Below are 27,153 nucleotides of genomic sequence, written 5' to 3'. Positions count from 1 at the left end.
AATAAACTTAAAAATAAAATAAAATAAACTACTAATGAATAGTTTTTTAAAGAATGAACTCCATGGCCTTTACCTAACATAATGCTCTCCCTCAGGACTTCCACCTTTCCAAATGTTACTTCTTCAAGATAGTTATTAATTCCCAAATCCCTTTCTGGACAACTCTAGCCCAAATACTCTCTTATCTGATCTTCTTTGTTAGAAACTATTGTGCGTGGAGGAACGCCTGGGTGGCCCAGCCGGTTGAATGTCTGACTTCAGCTCAGGTCATGATCTCAGAGTATGTGAGTTTCAACCCCGCATAGGGCTCACTGCTCTCAGTGCAGAACCTGCTTTCGATTCTCTGTGCCCCCCTCTCTCTGCCCCTCCCCTGCTCATATTCTCTGTCTCTCAAAAATAAAGAAACATTAAAAAAAAAATGAAATGATCGTGGCAAAATTTTCACACACTGGTTTGCTACCTCGCTGCTGCTGCTTCTTTGAAATAGTATCAGCCATCTTGTGTTAAACGTTCCGTTTTGTATTTTCATTTGTGTTTTACTGAGTCTTTTAGAGGTTGCATGGGGGTCTTGCAAAAAATGAGGAGTGGCTGGTGGAGAATATGTAAGTAAATGGGAAGGAGCGCAAAAGAGTCTGAGGCTCTCTCCAGACCTGTAGTCCTTCACACCCACCTACCAAGCAGAGATTCATGTGAACCAGTGACTCCTTTTCATAAAATACTAAAAGCCCCCTCACATTTTAACATTGAATTAACCCAATTATCAGGACATCACTCTGCTAAGAGCCCTTGCACTCAAGGGATGAGAGGTTGGGAGACAGAAGCAAACATTTTGAAGCAAGATCAACAAGCCTAGACCCTTATTTCATAGATCCCGAGACAAGACGCTGGAGGCATTCAAACTCAAACTCAAGTCTCCTCTTAAATGCAGTTGAACTACACGATCCAGCAGAGGTCTGGCCTGGGTGAAAGAGGGGAATCTTTGCACAGCAAGAAAGATAGGAAAACTCTGTGCCTGGAGAAGAGGGGAAGAGAAAGCAGGAGGTGAAAAGGAGGTGATTGTGAAGTTTTGTCTCCTCTGTAATTGTGTCCAGGGCTCTGTGGCAGTCTGTGGCAATAAAAGTCTCTATTAGCAGAAGCCAAGTTAAGATAATCAGAACTGGTTTGGAACTGCAAACCTCAACTTCCCCTAACCCAGCCCAGTCCCTTTACTTCCAGAAACCAATGGACTTCGGTTTAAAGCTCTTTAACGACCCTTTCACATCCCCCTTTTCCACACCTGGAGAGAAAGAGGGCGCAATATAAACAAGAACCGTTTCCCTATTTTTAGGGTATTTTCAGTCGATTCTCCACTATCTACTGTATCCCGAAAGTGAGAACCGTTTAGGGTAGCCATGGAGAGACATCGTTGGCCTCAGTCTTGTTTCCTTCCTTCTCTCTGCTATTGAAATGTTTTGCTCTGATTTCACGAAGACACCCCACTTCTGCTGACGCGGGATTCTGCAGCCTCCTCTCTCTCCTCTCCATGCAGGGCGCGGGAACACGTTTTGAAACGAGGAGAGCGTGTGCGCACAAAAACGGGCGAGGTTCCACCGGGAGTCAGCCCCGTCCACGGTCTCCAGGTTTCGGAGCCCGCCCCCGCCCAGACTACAAATCCCAGGAGATCCCGCGCAGGTCCTGCGCCCTCCAGTGATCCTTCCCTCACTCTCCCGGAGAGTGGAGATAAAGGTTCCGTTGGCGGCGCACTGCGGGTTGGTTTGTTTTCAACGGCGGTGACGGAGGTCGGAAGCCCGGCCGACTGCAGGCGGGGGCGTCAGGGAGTGGATTCCTCCTCCCCGAAGCACTGGGGGGCGGGGAGGAGGGAAGCGGGGCCAGCGGGCCGGGGACCGAGCCGCCAGGACAGACCGGGTCGGGGCGATGGAGGGCGACGGGGTGCCGTGGGCGAGCGAGCCCGTCTCGGGTCCCGGCCCGGGCGGCGGCGGAATGATCCGCGAGCTGTGCCGAGGATTCGGCCGCTACCGCCGCTACCTGGGCCGGCTGCGGCAGAACCTGCGCGAAACCCAGAAGTTCTTCCGCGACATCAAGTGCTCCCACAACCACAGTTGTCCCTCCTCCCCCACGGGCGACGACGGCGGGGCCGAGCGCGGCCCTGCCGGCGACGTCGCCGAGACCGGGCTGCAGGCGGGTAAGGAGGGCAGCCGCGGCTGAGGCAGGGCTGGAGGAGCAAGGCGGAGGGCGGACCGCACCCCTGTCCCTGCAAAACAAGCCGGGAAAGGGCGCAAAGTGGAAGAGGGGTGGCGTGGCCGGGTCCCCGGGCCTGGGCCGGCCGGATCCGCGAGGCCGTGGGCGGGCATCCCCCGGGGCGGGGGTGGGCGAGGGGCGCTCGGAGGCCGGCGAGAGTGCCAGGAACGCGCTCCGGCACAACCGGCCGTGCGGGGGGGGGGGGGGGGGGGGGGGGGGGGGGGGGGCGGCTGAGGTCGGAGACCCGCCTAGGGATGGAGGAGGTGGACGCCCGGAGGAAGGGCAGCAGGCAGGGTGCCCCAGGAGCCCGAGGAGTCCAGGGAACTGTAGTGGATTGTGTATGTGTATGTGGTGTATGTGTGTGTGCTTACGTGAAATGCTTTTGCACGAAAACTGTGAAGAAGTAAGGAGTGTACTGTAAATGGGGCTGGGGGTCGCTAAAGGAAATCCCTATCTGACGTGCCAGGGTGCCTGAGGGGTTGCTCGTGCTTCTGTCGAAGAAGTTGGGGAGAGATCGGGTTGTTGTTTGGTCCTGAGACTTCGTGACTTGATTCTCCCCGGGATGTGCTAGAGTCCCTAAAGCACTTAAAATCGTGCAGGGCCTTTGATCTTTCCCAATTTCTTGCTTCCTCTTCAACTGCTTTTTGGTGGCGATCAGGAGGGTTTGTTAAGTAGCGCGTCTAATTAGGAAATAGGTGGGAAGGGAGAAGGGACTGGCATCCCATGTGGACAGGTACCCTGGGGACAGCACAGCAAGTAAGACAGTGGGTTTAATTTAGCGATTCTCAAACTTAAGTGTGTACTCAAACCAAATTAGCCTTAAAAATGTCTCATGCTCTACCCCACAGATGGGGACGGTCTCGTGGGTGGGTGCTGAGAATCTAAACATAAAACGCTGCCGGGATTCTGTTGCAAGTGGTCTACAGACACACCTGTGGAAGCACAAATGTAGATGCTAATAGCGAATTTGAACATCAGGCTCAGACCAGAATGAATTGTTGAGCTCTTCAGAGTTTGTGGTTTGGGTTCTGTGTTTCCGAAGTTGCCATGTTTCATATCCTCCAGTTGTCTGAGACTCCAGAAATGGCGATGAAAGAAAGCAAGATAATAAGAATCTGATCTGGTCCTAAATAATATTCTTCCACTTAGTGAGCTTGGAAGTAATACAACGGGGAGGAAAGCACGGTAGCTTTTCTGGAGTGGTGGTTTGATATCGTCAGCCCAGAGATTTGCCGTTCTGAAAATGGACCTATAGAGGCTGTCAGAAAATTGGCAAGAAGGGCTAATGTTTTCAGAGATGATCCTCAGAATGTGTACTTTAACCCTCTCCCATAGCAGTGCTTTCCAGCAGCTTTCCTGCTCCCAGGTTTTTCTTAGAGCTTACCTAAAAGAGTCCTCTGTCGCTGTTATTTGATAACAATTGTTTATTTTAGAATCACTACCGAAGGAGAGAAAAAAACCATCAGGGAGTAGATTCAGGGAGTCGATTCATCGCAGAGAGATGGAGGTTTTCAAGGCACCTTGACAGGCTCTTGTTTTTATTCTTTAAAAAGCCAAGTTAAGGAAGACAAACATACCCTTTGAATTTTGCCTCACTGGCTTTTCTAGTTGACTGCACCACGAACTAATCTTTGCGTACTGTATTTTTTTCAAAAAATTTTTAATGTTTATTTCTGAGACAGAGAGAGACAGAACACGAACAGGGGAGGGGCAGAGAGAGAGGGAGACACAGAATCCGAAGCAGGCTCCAGGCTACGAGCTGTCAGCACAGAGCCCGAGGTGGGGCTTGAACTCACAAACCGTGAGATTGTGACCTGAGTCAAAGTCAGTCGCTCAACCGACTGAACCACCCAGGCGCCCCTTTGCATATTGTATTTAACTCTCTTCACCCTCTCTAGTCTATTCATCTGAAACAAAAACCAGGGTAGGGTGCAGATGACTGGACTGGGAACAGTTTGGTTTTGTTCCAGAAGGTGCTCCCATTCCCATCTCTATGGAGAGTTTTATCGTTGGAGGTGAAAATGAGCATCAGGGAAGATCAGTGAGGCGGTGCCTAACTGTATATTTTGGGAATGGCCATTTTCCCAGTTGTTTAGGTAATTGTGTTAGAAAGTAGATTTAAAACCTTACTCCTTAAAAAGACAACTAGCTCTTGTGTCCTCCTTTTACGGGCTATCGTTACAAGGTCAAGTCCACTCAGAGACTGTCTCAACTTTCTTTTGTGAATGTTGGTTTCTGAGTAGGAACTTGGAATATCAAGAGAAGGAACACTGAACGTTTTTTTTTTTTTTTAATTTACTTTATTTCACCCATCCCTCCACCCACCTCCCCTCTGGCAACCATCAGTTCTGTTTCTCTGTCTCTCTCTCTCTTTTTTTTTTTTGCTTATTTTTTGTTTGTTTGTTTCTTAAATTCCACACATGAGTGAAAGGAACACTCAATTTGTAACTTAACAAACCTCTGGAAGGTTTTAATCATCATTTCAGAGTGGAAGTGTGCTTTTAGTTTGGATGTAGTGTTGTATTTGAGCAACTGAAGATCATCCAGTAACTCTAAATTTTTATCATTTCACTTTTAAATCACAGAGGAGATGGGAAGAATGCCAAAATACTGCTTTCTTATTAATTTTGACAGTTTTGTATTTATTGGGGGGTGGCAGGTTAGAGGGTTATGTAACGGACATGATATTTCAGAAGCTAAAACGTAGGTGGGACTGAACTCTTAAAATAGGAATAGCTTGGCCCATACAGAGCAAACAGAATTGCAAGTGAAATTTCTTTGATTCCATTCCTCCCCTGCTGCCCAAATCATTGGCCTTCTTTTCACTTAAGTCTAGGGGATGAGAGGCCTTTTATCTGTTGACTTTCCTCTGTCAGAGGCTTTAGAAGTAACCACATGAAGGCTTTGAGAACTTCTTTGATAAAAGGCAGAATGGAGTGTCACAAAGTAGCAGGGGGAAATTTTTCGTGTTTTGTGATCCAAAGAGTGCTTTGCTGTTGCAACATATCATAGAGGTATGAATTTTAAGAAATTGGAATGACTCAAATGTGTCTGGTTGGAATGCCCTCTTCTGTGCCGCATTCCTCCCGTCCTGCTTCCGCATCACCGCTGTGCTGTGTCAGTTTCCTCGTTGTCGGAGCCGCTGGTTACAACAGCAGTGCTCGCCTCTAGGGTTGTTGGGAGTTAATGCACGTGTTCAGAACGGTGCCTTGTAAGGTGTTGTGTAAGTATTAGCTGTTATTATTCAATAAACATTTAGTACTTACCTCTAGGCTTGTTGGGAGTTAATATATGTTGATAGTTGTGTTTAGAACAGTGCCTGGCACCTTGCTGTGTATGTGTTCCACAGTGATATTATTCAGTTATTATTCAATAAACATTTAAGTACCTGGGGAACAAAGAATCAGATAAAGATATTGGCATTGGCCTTAGGTTAGTGGGAATCAGTCTTTCCCTTCTATACTTCTCTCCTGAGAAAGAAAAAAAGAATTGTAATTATTATCATTATGTTGCACCTATTATTTGTTTATGCTGGATGAGGGATGAAAAGGACTAGGAGTCCTGAAGTCAGTCCTCTAGAAAGGTACAGCCTGTCTTCAACCATATACATATGCAACGCCCAAAGCAGAAAAATGGCACAAAGGTAAGGTATGGCTGGATTATAGGCATTTTATGTGAGTTACAATTCTTAGATTTAAAAAAAAAAATTTTTTTTTAACGTTTATTCATTCTCAAGAGAGAGAGAGTGCAAGTGGGAGAGGAGCAGAGAGAGAGGGAGTCGCAGAATCCGAAGCAGGCTCCAGGCTCTGGGCTGTCAGCACGGAGCCTGATATGGGCCTCGAACCCATGAACCACAAGATCGTGACCTGAGCTGAGGTCGGACGCTTAACTGGCTGAGCCACCCAGGCACCCCACAGTTCTTAGATTTTTTATAGCTCTTTGCCTTTGGTTAGCAAACAGCTTAGTTTCTTCAACATTCTTCTCCCTCTTTTTTTCACACCTCGTATAAACCGGCTGCCAGTATTTAAAAGAAGAGGAAAAGCACTAGCGTATTTATTTGAAATAGACATTTTTCTTGGACTCCTTAGACAGAAGTTGGTATAGGTAATAAAGTTCAAGTGGCAGAGTGACATCTGGGAAAGAGACAGAAAATTGGGCGAGAGGAGATTCCTTATAGCCTAGTTTCATGTGGCTGCCTCCTTCGTGCGGCTGAGCGGTGGGGAGGAGTTGGGTTGTGGGGTGAAACAGTGAGAGACGGGGACAGGGGTGTGCTTTCCAGTAGTTTTCCCTGGTCTGTTTTCGAAGAGCTGCCTCAGCTTTTCAGTACATCCTCAGCAGACATGGTGTTGTAATTGTGGTTCTTACTTACTACTTTTATTAGCCCAAGTGTAATGAAAACTTTCACTTTCTCTCACAAGTTTCTTCCTATATGGAGGCATCACATAGTGGTCGAAAAGCAGGTACAAACATTTCCATCAGACCTGGTTTCCTATTGTAGTTCAGCCTCCGATTCACTGTGTGACTTGGGCTTTGAGTCTTGGTTTCTTCATATGTAAAATGGTAGTGATACAAAATGCTGTCTATTGTATGAGTCCCTCTATGGGAAATGCCCAGAATAGGCCAGTCTGTAAAGATGGGAAGTATAGTGTGATTGCCAGTGGGTGAGGAGAGAGGAGGATTGAGTGACTGCTAACGGGTATGGGATTTCTTTTTGAAGAATGAAAATGTTCTGGAACTAGATAGTGGTGATGGGTGCACAGCTTTGTGAATATGCTAAAAATACTGAATTATACCCTCTAAAGGGGTGAATTCATACAAATACATACATACATAAAATGGGAGTGGTAATGTCTACCTCCCAAAGTTGTTGTGACAACTAGAGATAAATACTCTAAAGCACTTAGCACAGTCATATGGTTCGTGTTAAATCTACACGGCTGTTTGTGTGTACGTATGTAGTTTGAGCTGGAGCCGGATTCAACCCCGCGTCTCTACCTACACTCCCAGTCAGTTCTGCTTCTGTGACTCGTCCCTTGCTCTTCCGACCTGCCCGTGAGAATATAAAATGCACCCTGGCAGTGGAGAGATTTTGTTCTACATGAGTCATAACCCAGGCTCCGTAGCTTGCCATGGAGCTATAATTGACTTCAGTGGGAGACTTTATCTGATTGAAATTGAGTGTAATGTGACCCTACCTCCTCTAGCCTCATATTCCAGTTTCCAGTCCCTGACATTTAGGGTCCCAGGCTCCAGTTTGCTGATTTTGCTACCTCCGGTTCCCTGGGGGGAGCCTGGGAAGAAGTGGCTTCTCCCAAACACAGTAACTCTTTGCACCTTTTCCCTTTACAGCCTTTCCCTTCCTAAGTTTCCTTTCCTAGGATAATCTGTTTCCCATGGCACAGGGCAGCTCACTATTAGAAAGGGTTGGACAATTCTGCCTGCCTTTAAAAGAAAAGACATGATTACCTTCACGATTTGCAATATGTGTAGTTTAGTCTTAACTGTCATTACTGATTTCAGTATACCTAGCTCTTCAGCCTTGCAAGTGGTTTTTTAATGTTTATGTATTTTTGAGAGAGAGAGCGTGCACGAGCAAGGTGGGTGGCGGGGGGGGGGGGGCGGGTTGCTGGTGCAGAGAGAGAGGGAGACACAGAATCCAAAGCAGGCTCCAGGCTCTGAGCTGTCAGCACAGAGCCCGATGCGGGGCTCCAACTCGTGAACCCCGAGAGATCATGACCTGTCGGACCAGTCGGACGCCCAACTGACTGAGCCACCCAAGCGCCCTGCAAGTGGTTTTTAAAGAAAGCATGGATTTAAACAAAAATCCATTCTGGTCTTTAAATTTTGTTTTGCTCTGTCTGCTTTCCCAGCACCTCCTCTTTCTTAATGCTTTTATTCTCTGTCTCACTTCCTGCATTAAATGTACTTCTCAAAAACAATCTTTTGAAAATAAAACCTCAAAACATATGTTGTCGAAGTAAAGGGGAATATGAATTTCCCCTTGTACCTGTCGCTCAATTCCTGTAGGCTCTGGACATACAGAACATACTCTGTTTGCTTCTGGGATTGCTACAGGTATCTTTGTTTTATCCCGTTTACTAGATTGGGAGGTAAAGACTGTGTTTTATTCATGTTTGTACCCCCTGCAAAGCCCCCCATAATACTTTATATATAACAGGCAAATAAATACCTGTTAAATTATTTCCCCGGATGGTAGATATTGGAATGCTGCTTTTTCCACTTCAGAAGGGCATTTCCCACCCCCTCCCCACCCCCCATGAAAGACAGGGATTTTTGTAGATTTGCCCACATTTTACTAGCTGGGCCCCTAGAAAAGAACAATGATGCGTTTGAGACATGACTGATGAGGCTAGGTTGCATTCTGTGCTGATACTCAAATGATTTTCATGCCCCAAAGATGGAGTTGCATACAGTCCCAGTACGCCAGAGCTTCACCATGATAAGGGAAGTAGATCCTCAATATTCATTCACTCAACAAATCTTTATTAACGCCTGACTCAGTACTGGGCACAGGATGGTGAACCACCATCAATGGTGAACCACAGACCCACTAATTGATGCTGTTTCAAGTTGACATTATGCAAGGAAGGATTAGTGTTTCCTCGCGTTCCCTCCAGAGGATTTTCTACAAATTGGTTACCTACTTAACTATTAGCTGTCTGTGAGGGCTTGGGCTAAGGCGTATGGGAAGTTGTAAGATTAAACGACATTGACAGAAAAAGGAGTTGAGATGCTTTGCTAATTCTGACAGAGTTCAGGATAATTAGCCCTGACCTGCCTTTGATGGAGGAATTATAATTGTGTTGTTTGTGTGGCTCAAAAGCAGAATGCATTGGGGCGCCTGGGTGGCTCAGTCGGTTGAGCGTCTGACTTTTGATCCCAGCTCAGGTCTTGATCTCAGGGTCGTGAGTTCAAGCTCCACATTAGGCTCTGCGCTGGGCATGAAGCCTACTTAAAACAACAACAACAACAACAACAAAAAACAGTGCATTGGCGAAAGTTATCGTTAGAGTGTCTTTTGCCTTCGTATCTTTTCTCAGACTTCCTCAGAGGGAAGCCAGCGTGAAGAATACGAGGTACGTGGGTGCATGAGGTTCTCTCCACATGTGTCAAGACCTAAGGGGAATTTGCTCCTTAACGTCTCATAGGAAAATAGTTCATCTCTAAAGATGAAGGCTTCTGCTTCTTCTGTGGTCCAGGGAGTCTGATGGTGTTATTCCTAGCAAGGGTACAGAGGGTGAGTCCGTGTGCAAGATGCAGTTTTTCTTTCTGGATTCTCTCAGAGGTCTGACCGGAGTCTTCTAGTCTAAGTATAGGCCACCCGATGCTTGACAATTGATTTAATTCTTTGCCAAAAGGAGAATCGATGTAGCGGCGGTGGAGATATGTGCCCCTTGCTTAGAGCCATCAGTCAGCCTCTCTGGGAAAGTCCCCTTCTAGATGGTACTCCCAAGTCCAAACCCAAACTCTCTGAAGGAAAGTTGGTCAGAGCATGGGGACTCATTAGTATGGCCTGTGGGCCCCTGGCTGAAGTGCCCATCACGTGTGGTGCCTTTTTGTGTCCTCTTTAGCAGGTGGCGTGAATGGTTTGGACGGACTCCCCGGCCTTGTGCCATGCGCTGTGGGAAGCTTTAGACCACAACGCTCTTTGGAGTTGGGCTTTGTAACGTGCTTCCGTTCCCTGGGGTGGTGTTCGCTGGGCAGGAGGATGGGAAATAGGACTTGAGGATTGTTTTGCTTTTCACTTGTCTAACTAGTCATGCCTCAAAGCTGTCCTGAGGAATGATGATAGGTTATGTACCCGTAAAAGCCTTTGATTAAACACACACACACACAAAACACACTTGTTTTATTTATTATTTATTATTTATTTATTTTTTGATTTATTTGTTTGTTTATTTATTTATTTATTTAAATTAATGAAATTTATTGTCAGATTGGTTTCCATACGACACCTGGTGCTCATCCCAGTTTTTAAATTTATTTTTGAGAGAGAGAGAGACAGAACGTGAGCAGGGGAGGGGCAGAGAGAGGGGGAGACACAGAATCCGAAGCAGGCTCCAGGCTCTGAGCTGTCAGCACACAGCCCGACGCGGGGCTCGAACTCACGAACTGCGAGATCATGACCTGAGCTGAAGTCGGACGCTTAACCGAATGAGCCACCCAGGTGCCCCACCTCTTTTTATTTTTTAATGTTTCTTACTTTTTGAGAGAGAGAGCGCAAGCTGGGGAGGGGCACAGAGCGAGGAGGGAGGATAGAGGATCCAAAGCTGGCTCTGACAGCACAGAGCCGGATGCAGGGCTGGAACTCACGAACCATGAGATCATGACCCGAGCCAAAGTTGGACGCTCAACTGACTGAGCCACCCAGGTGCCCCTCACTTCTTTTTTAAAGGTGCTTTTATCCCTTTTCTTTATTCAAATGTAAAGAAAAAGAACAAAACAGTCCAACTTCAGCTTCATCAGATTAAGAACCTTAGTGCCTTATTTATGCTGGACATATTTTATAGCTTAGTGTTTTTTACCCTTTCCATTCTATATATGGGGAGAGAATTACATTTCCCAGGGTTTTTTTTTTTTTTTAAATCAAGCCAAACTTTCCAGAACAAAGACTAAGGCCCTGTCGTAAATGCAGCTGGATTCAAGACTAATTTGAATAAAAGCTCACTCTTCATTTAAATTAGAGGGACAGTATCTGAACCAATATGGAGTTGATTTTTTAAAGAATATTCTGGGGGCGCCTGGGTGGCTCAGTGGGCTAAGCGGCCGACTTTGGCTCAGGTCATGATCTCACGGTCAGTGAGTTCAAGCCCCGCGTCGGGCTCTGTGCTGACAGCTCAGAGCCTGGAGCCTGCTTCAGATTCTGTGTCTCCCTCTCTCTGACCCTCCCCCGTTCATGCTCTGTCTCTCTCTGTCTCAAAAATTAAAAAAAAAAAAAAAAAAAATTCTGTACAGCATACCCTAGCCTTAACTTTTAATATTTTGGAGATATGCAGGGGTGAGGAGGAATGTGTGGGGAGGGAGACCGGCCAGGAGGAGAGAAGACATTCTTATTCTTTCAGCATACAACACCCCACTGGGGGATCTCAGTCTCTCCTGATTGAGAAACTGGCCTGCTCGGCTGCCTCTCGTTCCGTGGGCAGAAATGGAGTGGTTCTGTCGCTCCAACTTGGAAGAGAGTTTGTAACTGTGGGACACAAGTGGTTACAGAAGAAGGACACCTGTACTCCAGAAGAGGTGGAGAGGTGGTCCCTACTGCCGAGCAATCAGAAGGGACCCCTGCAGACAGTGCAAGGTCATGCCTCTTTGTGCGGCTCTTGTTCAGTGAACTGGACGGTTACCTGTAACTTTCGGAGGTGTGTCCTATCCTGGAGCGTCTTTGTCGGTACTGCTTAGTCTTGAGGATTTGGGTTCTAAATCTGATCCTGCACGGCTTACTTAGATTAATGCCTTGAACTCCCCTGACGCAGGGCAAAAGTAAGGGATAGTGAAAAAGCTGTTACTGCTTCAATTCTGTTATTACTGTATTTGATGTGTGTGTGTGTGTGTGTGTGTGTGTGTGTGTGTGTTGCCTATTGGGTGGTTGTTGTTGTTGCTGCTGTTGTTGTTGTTGTTGTTTTTCTGGTAAAATTCTGTCTCTCCATCTCCTTCCTGTGAGATCCAGAGCTGGATACAGTTCGCTAGGTATCCTTCTGGCCCATTTAAACAAAATTACTTTGAAATAATTTTAAATTTACATAAATGTTGCCGGAACAGTACAAAGAGCTTCTTGTACCCACTTTGTGCAGATTCCCCAGTTGTTAAAGTATTGCTTTTGTGTTTGCTCATGTTCTCTTTCTCCCTCACTCTCTTTCTCTATTGTATCTACTCTTTGTCTGAACCTTTTGAAAGCAAACTGTAGACAGGTTGTTTTCTCTCCTCTAACACTCCAGTGTGCCGTTCTCCCAGCCAAGGACGTGCTTAGCGTGTAACTCCTCAAGTCAGGAAGTTAACTGACTCAGTGCTACCATCCAGCGCTCAGACCTCACCCGCGGTTTGCCAACTGTCCCAAGAACCGCGCTTTTTGTTTCCGATTCAGGATCCTATCCGGGAACACGTATTGCATTAGTTGTCATGTCCCTTGAGACTCCCTCAACGTGGAACAGTTCCTCGACCTTTCCTTGGCATTTATGTCTTCGACAGGTTTAAAGAGTAGGTTTTATATTCTATAGGATGACCCTCAACCAGGATCTGTTTTGTCCTCGTGACTAGACTCTGGTCCTGAGCTTTTAGCAGGACGGGGCGTGGAAACGATGGAATGTGCATTGCATCAGGGGTACCTGATGTCAGCCCCCCATATCTGGAGATGTTAAGCTTGGTCACTGGTCACGTTGGTGTCCTCTGGGTCTTTCCACCTTAAAGTCTCCATTTTTCTTTCCCCTTTGCAGTTGGTTAGTCTTTTGCGGGAGGTATTCTAAGATTTCGCTGAGAATCTTGTTTCTGAAAACACCTCCCTCCACCGGACCTCAGCATGCACTGACAGCTCCCTCCTGCCTCGGTGCTGGGGTGTGTGTGTGTGTGTGTGTGTGTGTGTGTGTGTGTGTGTGTGGTTTTCGCAGCCATCATCCCTTCTGGCCATCACCCCTTCTGTATTTTGTAGTTGGTATTCTTGTAGTAAGGGAGAGTTTTCCTTTTCTTTTTTTGCTTAGCTGTTTATATTAGTGTGGACTTGGACTTGGGAATTTTTTTTCAATAGATTATGATCTCATATCATTTAAGAGATTTTTATGCCTAATTGACCCTGATTTGGTCAGTGAACCCCGCGCCCGCCCCCCCCCCCCCACCTTTGAGCTGGTTCCTGTGTCCTTTTGACTCATTCCCACTATGGACTCATTCTTGATGATTACTAGGTGTGGGAGGCTGGCTCCCAAATGACAGAAGCTAAGCCCTCTGTGAAGCTTGGGGTTGGCCTCCTTGGAGGAACTGCTTCCATCTCTGTATCCCATAAATTACAGCTTTAGCTGCCTGCTGCCTGTCCCTTCCCTCCACAGGGTGACAGCCTCAGGAGCAGTTTTGCCCAGAGGGAAACTTGTCAGCAGGCTGCTAAGTGTGGGCTCTTCATTTCACAGCTCCCAGGGAATATAAGCTTCTGGGGGGATGCCATCTCCCTCTTCCCAGGTGCCAGGACAATCTACTTCTTAAAAATGGTTAGAGTGACACCTGGGTGGCTCAGTCAGTTAACTGTCCGACTTTGGCTCAGGTCATGATCTCATGGCTCATGAGCTCAAGACCCACATCCGGCTCTCTGCTGACAGGTTGGAGCCTGGAGCCTGCTTTGGATGCCGTCTCCACCTCTCTATGCCCCTCCCCTGGTCACGTACTCAAAAATAAACAAACATGAAAAAAAAAAAAAAAGACAAAATCTTGTCAGAGAGACCTCAACGTGGTCTCTAGGTAGGATAACTTACTGACGTTTCTGCCAGCCTGACTTTTCAGCTTTCAACAAGAGCTTTGGCTCCTCGAGAACGTTTCAATCTCTAATCTCCAAAAACCATTTTCTCCAGCCTCAATGTACTTGTACCGTTTGGTCTTGAAGATTCTGAGACCAGACTACCTAGGCGTACGTTTTCCTTAAATTCTCCTGTTCCTAATGTCTCCTCTGTAATTCAGAATCCTTTAAATTGAGCTGAAGGTCAGAGCTTGTTTGGGAATGATAAATGAATGTGTCATGACAGAGTTCTTTCTCTCCGCTCCTGGGATTTTTGTAGCCCAATACCTTGGCGCTTGTACTAGAATTTATGGTAGTGGAAAACTGTGTAACATTCATTTCTCAACTTGGGATTTGTCCTTTGCTATTGGCACTCGCAGTTCCTAAGAAATAAAAACGCCTCACTGCTTGTTTGTGGAAATGCAGATTTGGATCCACTGATTGCCTCAGCAGGTTATTAAATCCTCCCATAAAATCCCGTGTATGTCATTCACTTTTGGAGAGGACTGTAAGTTCGATGCTGAAAGTGAGGTAAAAACGCTTTACCCAGCGGAGGGAGATCCTTGGGTACCAGGAGCAAGGGTTGCAGTAGTAACTATTGAGACCTGAATTCACTCTAAAGCCCCGCCAACCCCGCCAATTTCAACCTTGGTGGCGATTATATTATTGCAATTGTGAGGTGCAATAATATAAGGTGAAGGTAGAGTCCATTTCGCCTCCTCCATGTAGTGCCTTCCCTACCTTGGCCATGGACTGCCCCTTTCCCTGGCCTTCGCTAACCTCTTGAGTGTATATTAGTGACGGGAATGGAAGACAGGCAAGGAGCGAGTATTGACCTAGATCCCTTGCCATTACTCCAAAAACAATTCAAATAAAGTGTCTATCCTAATGGGTCACTGGAGACGTAAAAAGATCATTAGCATTTCTTCCCTCCAGTTCTCCCTTTTTATCATAGTCCAAAACTGAAACATAAAGGATAATAATCCAAATGGATAAGAGGAGCATGACAAATTTTTCTGAAAAGCACCTACCTTTTCTTTTAGAAAAGGGGCTCTAGAGACCTCCGGCAGAATAACAACTCTCTTTAAAAGCGTGTACCAGCTAGTGGTAATACTGCGTTGTTACTATTGTTTTTCCCCCACGGGCTTTGTTTATTCCTCCTGATTTGGGGCAGTTTTCAGAGAGACTCTGTCAGTCCTCTTTAAATCAGGGTCCTGCAATCACCAAATTGTGTTTGGCCCCAAATTGGGAAAAATGTAGTGGGTGTGGGGGAGGAAAAATTTCTCCTCTTTCTGGAGTCTTCAGCCAGGCCTAGGAATTAAACCGATGTTTGATGGGTACACAAGAGAAAAACGCACACATTTTATTACATTTTACATGTACATGAGAGTCCCCACAAGAGCTGAAGGGCCAAAGAAACAGAGCTGAGCATATATAGACCGAATTGGACAAAAAGAAGTAAATTATGAAAACGTGACAAGGCAGAGGAGCTCGGGCTAGAGCCGTTAGTGGTAGATAAGGGTTAGGCTAACAAGGCTTATTTGTACTGATTTTTCTTGGCCTTGACTCCAGGTCTCTGGTGATAAGAACGTTGCTTTCCTTCTGGTATGGCGAGTTCATCCTCCAGATGGGGGTTTTATCTCCTGCTTTCAGGAAGAAAAAGGGGAGGTCAGAGCGCCCTTCGTATAGTGCCATGTGTCAAATGCCTTGGGCTCAAAACACCCTTATGTCAAAGTGGCACATTTGGGGATGGCATATTCCACCATCCGTCACGGTCACTGTCTGTTACCAGGTGTTGAGCTGACCCCCTGAGACCTAGGTCCAGCTCCTGGACCGTCCTGTGTACCACCTCTTGTCTGCTTAGATAAATGGAGAAACGTGGGCTCTGTTTTGTTTTTTACGCTACTGGTTCCTCATCTATAAATGGGGATAATAATGGTCCTTGTCTGGTAGAATTGTGGGCATTAAACATGATGAAGTAAATAAAGAGATGTACTTAGAAAGGGCTTAGTAAGTGTTACTGTGGGGGAGGAAAGTAATTTTTCCTCTGCTCTCGTGGGCTCTTGGCCGAGACACCCCTGAGATAAAAAGACACATAAACAGAAGAACAAACACCTTAAACGTGTATACCTCCCGTGTATACCGTGTATAACGTGTATACCTCCCATGTACGTGGGAGGGAGCAAGGAAAAACTCTCCAAAAAGGCCCACGCCACCACCCTAAACATCATCTCCGGCTACAAAGACGTTGGGGGCGGGGAGGCCGTTCTGGGAGGTCACCGAGAGAAGCACTGTGAACGGGGTAAACGTTTGTTCTGCATTAAGATAAGAGTTTCTAGAGATGTAGACTCATCTCTGTCTTCCTGGTACAGAGAGGGAGCCGCCCTTGCGAACGGAGGTTTCCCTCCTACGGCTGTAAATGTAGATGTTTCTTACACAAGGGTGACTTGTACTCAGTTTTCAGAGAGCTTCACCTGTGTCTGCTGTTTATTTTTAAATAGCCGGCTTAAAATAAATGCCAGAGAGGCATATTTTGGGGTGGTCTATTTTGCTCCCCATTCACTGTCGCAAACAAATAAACCAAATGGGTTGCTACTGTAGGTCCTCTCCTCGTCCTCCTTACAGGTGGAAACCTTTGTTTAGAAGGAGCCCTAACCAAGACGATCTGTATTTAAGAGGCATCGAGAGAAGCAAGAGCCTTGGCTTGCACTTAAGACAATTTGATTCGAATTTGCCTGCAGCTAGCCTCGGCAGGGTTAACGTGCTCCCGCTGAGAAGTCCTGCTGGTCCCTTCTGGGAGCCCCATGCGCAGATGCTGTCATATTAATTACAAAAGAGAACCCGATTAACTCAGAAGTCCTTTAAGTGTCAGTGAGACAGCTGTTCCCGCTCTGAAGCCGGTTTTCTTCCTCCTTCCTTCGCTGCTAAAAATGCACTCTCCATAGATCCTCAGAACCCCTGGCTAGTTTAGTCAACTTTTTGATCTGCAGTTATCTTAGTCCAGGGAGAGCTTGCCTGATTCAATTCACAGATAAAAACAACCAGACCAACCACCCATCCCCCTCAGTGGGTCTTCTTTGACCCGTGAAAACCCGATGGCGCCCTGGAATTTTTGGAGCTGGAAAGGATGTTGGAGATGATGTCATGCAGCTCTTTGAGTTCACAGATGAGATATCCAAGGCCGAGGAAACTCAAGTGAATTGCCCAAGTCACCGAGCTAGCGAGCGGCGGAGCCTGGGATACACTCCTCCCTCCGGAGCCCTTTGCCGAGAGAGGCGGGGAGTGAAATGATCCAGGGTTGACTTTGTTTCTGTCCGTGCCCTTGTTCAAATGTGGTACACCTGTGTCAGCGATCAATGAAAAAGCTAAAGAGTAGTAGCAGAAGCAAAGGGCTTGAATAGTGACGCGTTGAAAAACAGATGGCGAGACCCACATGGAAGATTTTTCTTCAGTCCACTAGTTGCACGGAGAATCCCAGCAGAGTGCCTGGAAACACATATTAGAACTGGGCTCAGCGCCAGCCCCCTCTCCCACTGCAATGGTCTATGGTGGCTTGACCCTAGCTGGTTTATTTATGGTGGCTGTTTGTGTCACTACAGAGATTGGGGAGGAGGGTGATAATTTGGGTCAGATGATTAACGGGGTGTGTCTCCTGTGGTTTTGGCTGATGGAGAATGTTTTACTGGCTCTCCTATAGTTGGCCCTTTGTCTCCGAGGTTTTGTGATCTCTCCCTCTGGTCCTGAAAAGTGATGAGTTGGTTTTAGTTCAGCCATTTGGTTGGTTTTATCCACTCCCCACGCTCATTTAGGTTTATTTTTTTTTATTATGTGTCAACTTTTGTTGTAGGAGTTACAAAGGTTGTCGGTGTGGACTTTCACCTGGACACCTATCTATGAATCCGAGCAGCACTGGGGAAAGAGGAAGGGATAGAAAGTGTGGGTGAGAGGGACTCTAGCTGGCGAATCTATCCTTCTCACGGCTCAGACGGACACCACTGGAGCTAAATTCTGTGAGGTGAACGGGTCGGCCTTATTCTGTTGTCCAGGTCCAGTCTCCATGTTGACATGAAGGTTTTTAGGAATAACAGTTGCCCCTAAACTATTCACCATGCTACTGGACTTTTCTGAGTACTTGCTGGAGCTGCTTACAGCTTTCTGAAGATAATTCTGCCACAATAAATAGATTCTTACACCGAGCAAGCAAGTGCATAAGCCAGAGTACTTAACGAGGAGTCAGTCACTGTGCTGGGTGTTGAGGATACAGAGAAGAATATGGCCCTTCCTGCTTATGATCACTATAAACAGATAACTAGAATTGACCATGATAAGTGTTGTTTAGATAAAACAAGATAGGAAGGGACTCAGGACTAGCCCATTGCTACTTGCTGGGTGGTCACACAAACAATTGACCAAGGCCCCCTCCCCTCCTCTCCCTTCCTCTCCCCTCCCCTCCTCTCCCTTCCTCTCCCCTCCTCTCCCCCTCTTCTTCCCTCTTCTCCCCTCTTCTCCCCTCCCTTCCCCTCCTCTCCTCTCCCCTCCTTTTCCCTCCTCTCTCTTCCTCTCTCCTCCCCTCCCCTCCTCTCCTCTCTCCTCCTCTCCCCTTCTGTCCTCTCTTCTCCCCTTTCCCCTCTTTCCTCTCCCCTTTCTCCTTTCCTTTCCTTTCTATTTTTAGGTAATCTCTACACCAGCATGGGGTTCAGACTCACAACCCCAAGATCAAGAGTCACATGCTCTATCGACTGAGCCAGCCAGGCACCCCTTCCCCTTGCTTTTAGATTGTGGGTCAAAGACTAGACCCCTTGCTGGTATGTTACTCTTGTGCTTGGTAAATACCTTGCACACAATTAGGCACTCTGTCACCACTCCTTGCTTTTTCCAAGGAACCCAGCTCTTTCCCAGGAGAGTAGATTTCCCTGTCTCGGAGTCCCGTGTTGCTGATGTACACGTGCAGGCTGGACTTACAGTCAGTCCAGCAGGTGCTGGTCTTAGAGACAGGCATGAAAGGAGGGGCCTAATGAGATGCACAGAGGGGTCTGGGTAAAAGCAGACTTCTTGAAACCTTTTGGTGGTGCCATTTGTGGAAGAGAAGGAGGTTTGAGGATTTGTAATGGGACAGGTACATTCCGAAGTAGAAGTGCTTCTTAAACAAATTAGACCTCCCTTACATGAACAAAGTAAACAGCTCTTGGATGGTTCAACAGCTCATGGTGAGATGACTGAAGCGAATCCCTTTCAACTGGTACCATACAACATTTCAGTGAAGGTGTGTGTGGCTGCCCAGAGATCAGCCTTCTTACAGCCTAAGAACCCAGGGTCCGGGCTTTTCTGCACAAACGCAGGGGCTGCCTGAATCCTAGGCAGGAGCGGGCACCGGCACCCGAGTTGGGAATGATTGCATTCAGAATCTGACTGTTTCAGGTCGATGAATTCCTGGTTCCTTTTCCCAGACAGAGGTCTCTCATACTTTAGGAACATAAACCGAAGTCTCGCCATCCATAAACCGAAGGAATGTGATTTGGTCAGGCGATATTGATCTTAACTGAGCACCCGAAGTTTTAAGAGAACATATGACTTGGCAGCTGGGATGCCGTCACCCGCCATCAGAGAGATGAACTGGAAAAGATTCTGGAGCTTTGGCAAACTTGAATAACATTGTATTTCGATATATGTATATGTAAAGATTCTCTCACACATTTAGTTATAAAATATGTCATAAATGAGGAAGATAAGCTAACACTGCAGATGGTGGAGACATTTAAAAGGGCCTTACGTTCAAGTGTTTGGTCTTCTGTCACAAAGGTTTTCATTTTCACATGTTCAGGTACAGTTTCTCCTTGGGTTCCCATCCTGATTAGTGTAATCCTTTCTGGCTCTGTCATGTCAGTGATCTTGTGATTGTGGTTGAGTCCTTGTATACTCCTTGACCCTCCACTGGATGTAAAAGGAAGGGGAAGGGATCGGGTCACTGCCACCTTTCTAGGTAGAGACACCTGCTCTGGGGACAAACCACGGACGGGACTTCTGTTTGATATTTGAGGAGCCTGTTCTGATTGAGATGTTTTCCTGATGTCTTGTCCAACCAAGGGCTTCTGAGATACTTCTTCCCTAGGGCCCGGCCGTCCTGACTGGGTCTCTGTGCGAGTCTCTGTCTACCCCTCCTCACTGTCTCTCTGTACTCTCCTTCTCCCCCTCCCCCTCCCCAACCAGGCCAGCTGAGCTGCATTGCCTTTCCAGCTAAGGAAGAGAAGTACCTCCAGCAGATTGTGGACTGCCTGCCCTGCATCTTGATCCTCGGCCAGGACTGTAATGTCAAGTGTCAGCTGTTGAACCTGCTGCTGGGGGTGCGGGTGCTTCCCTCCAGGCTGGGCAGCGAGGAGAACTGTAAGCTTCGGCGCCTCCACTTCACCTATGGGACTCAGACTCGGGTCAGCCTGGCACTCCCGGGCCAGTACGAACTAGTGCACACGCTGGTTGCTCACCAGGGCAACTGGGAGACCATCCCCGAGGAGGACCTGGAGGTCCAAGAGGACGGTGAGGACGCTGCCCATGTTTTAGCCGAACTGGAGGTGACGATGCACCATGCCCTCTTACAGGTACCCGTCTCGTATTCCTTCAGTTGCGCGCGCGCGCACGCGCGCGCACACACACACACACACACACACACACACACACCCCGGCTTTTCCTGTAGTTGAGCTCTCTCAGAAAGTAGTTTGGCCCTCTATAGTCTGGGCTCTGAGCATCAGCCAATAGAGCACATAACCTGGGAAGTTGAAAGCCAAGGCCACAGCAGTGCCCACCCCTGCCTCTGCTACCCTGCTGCAAGCCGCTGCACAATGTACTTATCTCCTTGCCTCCCTGTCTCCTTTTCTGCCACAGAAGGAATGGGCTACTTGCACCTCAGGCTTTCACAGAATAACCATGGTCAGGGCTAGAAATCCTTTTTCATTTCTCAGCTGCAAGGTGTTGCTAGAATCCCTTTCTAAAAGGAACGATAAGGTAATAGATTATTAACGCTCTTATTAGAGCCGAGGCCAAGTGAAGAATCTTGTGAGTTTTCCCGTAGACCTGGCCATTATGTACTAAGTGGGACAGGCCACGTCTCCTGCTTTCTAAGGAACTCGGGAACCCGAGAGCAGGTCTGGCTCAGTGTAAGGAGATACGGAGATCCCGTCATCTGAAGAACATCTTTGCTTCTCTTTTGAAGTGAACTCCCGAGAGAGAGCTACACCTCTTGCAGCATCTTCCAACAGATCATATTGACTATCTGGTATTCCTGTCTCCACTTAGGAAGGACTCAGATCTTGTGCTGGCTTCCTCTGCTACCCTATTGCTAGGACTGGGCTGACTGATTAGACCGAGTGAGGCTCGGCAAAGGTGATTCTGTCAGGGGTCAGGAGTGGGTAAGATTAAAAGAATGCAGACCTGCTCAGAACAGAGAGTCTCTTCACGTTGGTCAGCTGTGCCGGAAAGGAAAGGCTAGTCTAGCAGGACTAGGAAATTTGCTGCTTCTTTCTCATAGCCTCCTTACCTACCCCTGTTCTAAAACGCCTGATCTTCTAGTCAATGAATGAGTCCTTTGGTTGTGACTATGGCCTCTGAGACTCCAGAAGTAGAAAGTGTCATCTCATTTCCTTCCAGAGACCAGATTTCTTTTATCTTGATAAATGCTAGAGGGGCTGCATGCACAAGCCAGCGTTTTCTCTGAGCTGAGTTTCGGCAGCGGCTTTCCTCTGTTTTCACACGGAGAGCTCGCGCTCCTTAGCTCCAGGGTTGCCGAGAGGGTTCTTGGAGGACCCTGATGGTAGCTCTGATGGTAATCCTTGTTTATTGACCGAGGCTGCTCAGTTGACCCGCGAGCCTTCTTCACGGTTCACGAATACTTGAGCCGTACACAGTCTTTCTGTGATATACTGGCCTGGTCTGGTTCTTTCAGGTGCCAGTGGCTCAGTGGTTTTCAGACTTTCTCAGAATTTCTTAGAATCTCATTCACTGGGGTCACCTGGCTGGCTCAGTCAATAGAGGATGCTACTCTTGATCTTAGGGTTGTGAGTTTGAGCCTCACATTGAGTGTAGACATTACTTAAAATATACGTGAAGGATTTCATTCACCATAAGAAATAACATTTTAGGGGCGCCTGGGTGGTTCAGTCAGTTGGGTGTCCGACTTCGGCTCAGGTCATGATCTCGTGGTTCGTGGGTTCCAGCCCCGCATCTGGCTCTGTGCTGACAGATCAGAGCCTGCAGCCTGCTTCGGATTCTGTCTCCAGCTCTCTCCCCAGCTTGTGCTCTGTCTCTCTGTCTCTAAAATAAATAAACATTAAAAAAAAATAAAAAAAAGAAATAACATTTTATATCAAGACCTAGTACATATATATATGTGTGTGTGTGTGTGTGTGTATATATATATATATATATATATATGTATACACGTATACATATTGACATAAAATTTCATGAAAGAATACTTCTGGTTTTTGCAAAACACACTGTTATCTTCTCCTCTATTTGATTTCATCTAGCAAAAATGATGACAGAAACCTACTAAACTTGATGTTGTGAGGTGCTACATTATGACCTGCAGCTTAAAAAATACCGTTAGATGGCTGGTGTAACTGCTGTCGGCTGGGCCGTGATTCTCTTCCTGTTCTTGTCTTTTATTTTTATTTATTTTTTTAATGTTTATTTTTGAGAGAGAGAGAGAGAGAGTGAGCAGGGGAGGGGCAGAGGGAGAGGGAGACACAGAATCCGAAGCAGGTTCCAGGCTCTGAGCTGTCAGCACAAAGCCAGATGTGGGGCTCAACTCACAAACCCTTGAGATCATGACCTGAGCTGAAGTCGGACGCTTAACCGACTGAGCCACCCAGGCGCCCCCCTGTTCTTGCCTTTTAAAAAACAATCTGGGAATGTGAGCAAAGCCATGTGCGGGAGAGGCATGTTCTTTGATTGATTTCTCTGGATCCCTTCATCTTATTGGCTTTAATTTTTAATGCTCATTTACTTTTGTGCCATGAATTGAAGTACTTCAAGCGAGCCCCGGACAGGAAAGTGAGAGCTGTTCCCCAGGTGCACGTCTGAGCACTCATCTTCCTGAGAAGAGCCCCCCTTGCCCGCCCCCGAGGTGTGCTGAGAACCCAACTAAGGTACCGGCAGAGGAGGCCACTTGGTTGGGAAGTTGAGCCACCAAATCAGCTTCTCTCTCTGCACGACAGAAATACGGATTTTCTTTCTTGAGGAATATTCTTCACCAGTCTTGAGGAACTCTCTAGGCTCTTGTGCTCTGTTTCATGTGGTTTGTGAGGCTTCCTTAGCCAGTGTTTCTCTGGATCTGCTTTCATCTCCAGTGGTTTTGATGTAGAAATAGCAACGGACCCCAACGGTTCTAAGTTTGGAACCCCTTGATGCTGTGCCTCAGAGAAGCCTCAGTTGCCTTTGTGGAGCTCCGGCCTGCTCCGCCGCTGTGGTCGGGTTCCTGTCTTCGTTAAATTCACGGGCCTCAGTGCCGGGAGCTTGCTGCCGGGAGCAGTTCACAGCCACCTTGAAGATTTTTGTGCCAGTGAAAAAGATTTTTTTTTTTGTTTAGCTCCGGTTATTTTTGGGACCAGTGAGTTAGCTCTAAACAGCCCTTCCATTTGGTTTGCAGAGGGTGATAAAGAAAGGAAACACTTAGCTCAAGGAAACCAAGATTGAATTAGGGGAAATGAGATGTTCATTTTCAACTGTCAAATTATCAAAGCAGAATTTCCCCCTCCCCTTGTATACAATGGTCATTCTTCTAGTATGGTACTTTAAAGCTCTCATAAATTAGCCGTTTTTAGTTTGTTCCAGAATATGCTGACCCACACGGCCCCTTAGTGTTTGGTATTCCCAGCTTTGTAGCTCTGGGTCCCCTGAGATTCCCAGTTCATAATTCAGCAGCAGAGGAACAGAGTCAAGCCGTTAGTTTCTGTAACCTCGTTTAGTGTTAAAACATAGTCCTTTCCAGTTGGCGACATATTTCACCCTTCACCACGCTCACTGGATCTGTCTCCACGTACAGACTCCCCTTCCCCACCCTTCCCCCCTCTCTGGCACGTATACTACCACCTTCTCTTACAAGTCCAGTGGAACATGGGTGTTTGCTTCAGAGTTTCCTCAGTCTGGAGTGTGTGTGTGTATTTTTCCTGTGAACACCTATGAGAAAAGGAGTAGAAAGGAGCTGAAATGATTCAACTTTCTGAGTCTGAGCCGGGACTCCTGCAGCCTGGCTGTGGCGTTTCACTTACGATGGCACTTACAGACTGACAGTTATTCTGCTGGCCTCTGTGTCCCCACCCTTTGGATGAATGTACATGTTACCTGGCAGCCAGACTGCCACACGCTGACATGGCCATTGGCTCAGGGTGATGTCTGGTACGGTATCTTTCAGGGAACTGACGTAGACTAATGTTTCTAGGCAAGCTCTAATGAGTTGCAAGTAGACTTTTTTTTCTCCCTACTGTTAACTCTAACCAGTTGGAGTCATAAAGTTTTCTCTTTATAACCCTCAGCCAGCAGCTAGCAATGGGCATAATCTATTAAAAAATTTTTTTTAATGTTTATTTATTTTTGAGAGAGAGTGTGTGAGCAGGGGAGGGACAGAGAGAGAGAGAGAGACACGGAATCTGAAGCAGGCTCCAGGCTCCTAGCAAAATTTTAACGTCAAAATTTACGAAACAGTGTTGCTGGAAAATCAGCTTCTCTCAAATTTTTGTCTAGTCATTGGCGTTTATGATGGTGCCTTATAAGACTCAACTTGTTGTGTGTTGCTTCCCTTTGGTTAGACACCATATCTTCTCCTGAATGTCTTTAGATGGAAAACTAGCAGTGAATTGGTATAAAGTCACAAAGAAAGCCGGGTGAAGGTCCTGAGGGCAAGAAGATACCTTTTAGGACTAGGAGATAGTATGTGGAATTAGGTTAAAAAATGGCCATTCCAAGGCAAAAGACCCAAAGTTGGGGTTACTATGTATGAGGGGGAGAATTACAGTAAGGAAACCATGATTTTATGGGGCAAAGAGAAAGGAGAACTAAAGTGTCATGTTAATAAAGGGTATCGGAGGTTCAGGCAGATGCGAAAGTATAAACTCCTTCCAGACTGTGAGCCTGTACTCGTCCTATTTAGCTTGTCCCGTGCCTTTCCCCTACACACGCTGACATATGTAGTGGGCCGTAGCCATCCAACACGTGTGGCTCTCAGCCAAGAGACCCACAGACACCTACTGCAGGTTAACTTACCTGGTAAGGGTATGGGTGGTTTAGAGGCAGGTTGGCTATTTGTGTTTTTTGGGGTTTTTTTCCATGCTCTTGAAAAAGGAAAAAGAATGGCTTGAGTCTTGAGGCTGTGTTTTCTCAGATCACCACCAGCGCTTCATTTGCGGCCTTCCAGGGTTAGCTCTTAGGGAGAAAATCTGCCGGAGATTATAGTCTTCATCTTCCTCTTTCACCTGTTTTCCAGGATCCTGTCTACCTCTTTCTTCGGCCCGGAGGCTTCCCTCTGTGTTTTCACCAAGAGCTCTGCGTGTTTCACTTTGAGTCGAGGATGGTTGGGGTGGGGATTTCAGAGACTCAGAGGCCGAAAGTACTGTCAGCAGACAGTTGGGGTTATTAAAAATGCTCTTTTTGACTTCCTTCCTTGGCATCTCAGCTGAGTCCCTGAGGATTGTCTCATGGCAGAGCCTTTGCTTGGTAGGATATACTTTTTAACCCGGGAACTAGGATTGTTAGGATCCCTAAAGTCACCTTGTCCATCCCTTATCCTTCTTTCAGAACTTCCCCAACGTCAGCCCAGACGGTTCCTGACACACAGTGGACCTTCGGTAACTGCTTAAACATGCTCTCTGTAGTCTGTCGGACCTGGATTTACGTGCTGGCTTTGTCAGTTAACTGTGTGGCTGTGCTGGTTCCCTCGTTGGCAAGGCAGGGGTGGGGGGTGACAGTCCGTGTCTTTGAGGACTGGTGTGAGGCCTAAATGAGAGGGTGTGTGTCAGGCACTTAGCACAGTGTCTGGCACACCGTCAGTCCATCCCCTCCTCCCTGGGTGTCCTAATCAGTGTCCTCGAGAAGAGAATTTCCCTCCCCGTCAGTTACCAGTCCTTTCCCTGACAGCCATGTTGGCCCTCCTTCCTCTTGTCCAACCGAAGTCACTCTGGTTCCAGCTTACTTACAGTTATTATCCTGCTCTAGTTAGAGACAAAGCTCTTCATACGTCATTATGAAATACTTCTGTGATGACAGAAGAGAAAGATATTGTTAAAAGGTAAATAATACAAAAGGTAAAGTTACAAAGTTAGAAGTTAAAGGTTTCCCTTCCTTCTTCCCTCTTCCTCTTGCTACTACTTTGTCTCTCTGCTTTGATGAATGTAGTGACAAGACAATAAAGCTTCAGATTCCTGTTGTTTGTTTATTATTTTAGAGAGAGAGAGAGAGAGCAAGCCTGAGCAGGGGAGAGGGGCAGAGAGAGAGAGAGAGTCTTAAGCAGGCTTCAAGCTCAGGACAGAGCCTGATGTGGGGCTCAGTCCCACAACCCTGGGATCATGACCTGAGCCAAAAACAAGAGTCAGGCGCTCGACTGACTGAGCCACCCAGGTGCCCCCAGATTCCTGCTTTTATCTGTATCTATGGTACTGGATGTTTGGATCACTGTTGAATACAGCTGCAAGGCAGATTGCACAGAGGCTACTCAGTATATCTTCAGCAAGGCATTTTCTATAATGTAGCAAGGATAGAGAGGTATTTTCCTTAATATGTAATTGACATGTAAGAGTGATCGTTCTTGGAACGGTATAAAGATGAGGAGGAATCATCCTGTGTGAAAACAAACAGGAAAAATCTCTCAACAGTCCTGTGAGAATGGTGGGGGAGGAGAACGGATGGTAAAGGTAGGTAGAACACAGGGACAGGGACTGAGGTCGAGGCCGCGTCGGTTGCGTACTTCTTTTCTGTGTGATGTGAGCCTGAGGTCAGAACTGTAGAGAAAGCAAAGACATCTGCGACCTACCTGAGTCTATGGCTGTCTTCTGTTTGAACCATCAGTTAATATACTCGTCCTCAGCCAGAACTGAGTTTCCGTGATGTGCCATGAACCATAGATTAAGGAGTCTTCCCCAGTAAGAGCCAGTGTTCTTAGGAAGTGGTCAGGCTTCTTCAGTGATTGAGCGATTTCTTCTTGGCATTTAAGATAATGTCATTTTACATCAAAGATAAAACCCAAGAGGTCACTTCTGGTGTTTGCAGGGTAGCAACCTCCTTTCTGTTCATTCTCTTAATGTTGCCAAGAAAATTGATGGTGAATATACCAACCTCTGCAGATTCTGTAGATTTGTGCAGAATGCGTTCTACAAGAGAAATCTCTTTAGGAATTCACTGTGACTCACAGTGGGAATTATGGGATACTCTTATGATTCCCTGA

General features: G+C 46.8%; 1 protein-coding gene and 1 long non-coding RNA gene across 3 annotated transcripts in view; one reads left to right on the top strand and one right to left on the bottom strand.

Moving 5' to 3' along the window:
* Positions 1-1,801: 1,801 nt before the first annotated feature.
* The window catches only part of DSTYK (dual serine/threonine and tyrosine protein kinase), a 49,571-nt gene continuing 24,219 nt past the window's right edge, over positions 1,802-27,153 (top strand). The window contains exons 1-2 of the mRNA XM_040462215.1: positions 1,802-2,182; positions 19,934-20,319. Of these exons, the coding sequence (XP_040318149.1) occupies positions 1,915-2,182; positions 19,934-20,319 (654 nt within the window). The 5' untranslated portion in view covers positions 1,802-1,914. The remainder of the gene's footprint in view (positions 2,183-19,933; positions 20,320-27,153) is intronic.
* Positions 24,170-27,153, bottom strand: part of LOC121021650 (uncharacterized) — a 42,389-nt gene continuing 39,405 nt past the window's right edge. For both annotated transcript variants that reach the window (XR_005786628.1, XR_005786627.1), the window contains one exon: positions 24,170-24,610. This is a non-coding gene — a long non-coding RNA (uncharacterized LOC121021650). The remainder of the gene's footprint in view (positions 24,611-27,153) is intronic.

Source organism: Herpailurus yagouaroundi, unplaced genomic scaffold (assembly GCF_014898765.1).
Source record: "Herpailurus yagouaroundi ecotype Mexico unplaced genomic scaffold, PumYag 308, whole genome shotgun sequence".
NCBI lineage: Eukaryota > Metazoa > Chordata > Mammalia > Carnivora > Felidae > Herpailurus > Herpailurus yagouaroundi.
This window is presented reverse-complemented; position numbering and strand designations above follow the sequence as displayed.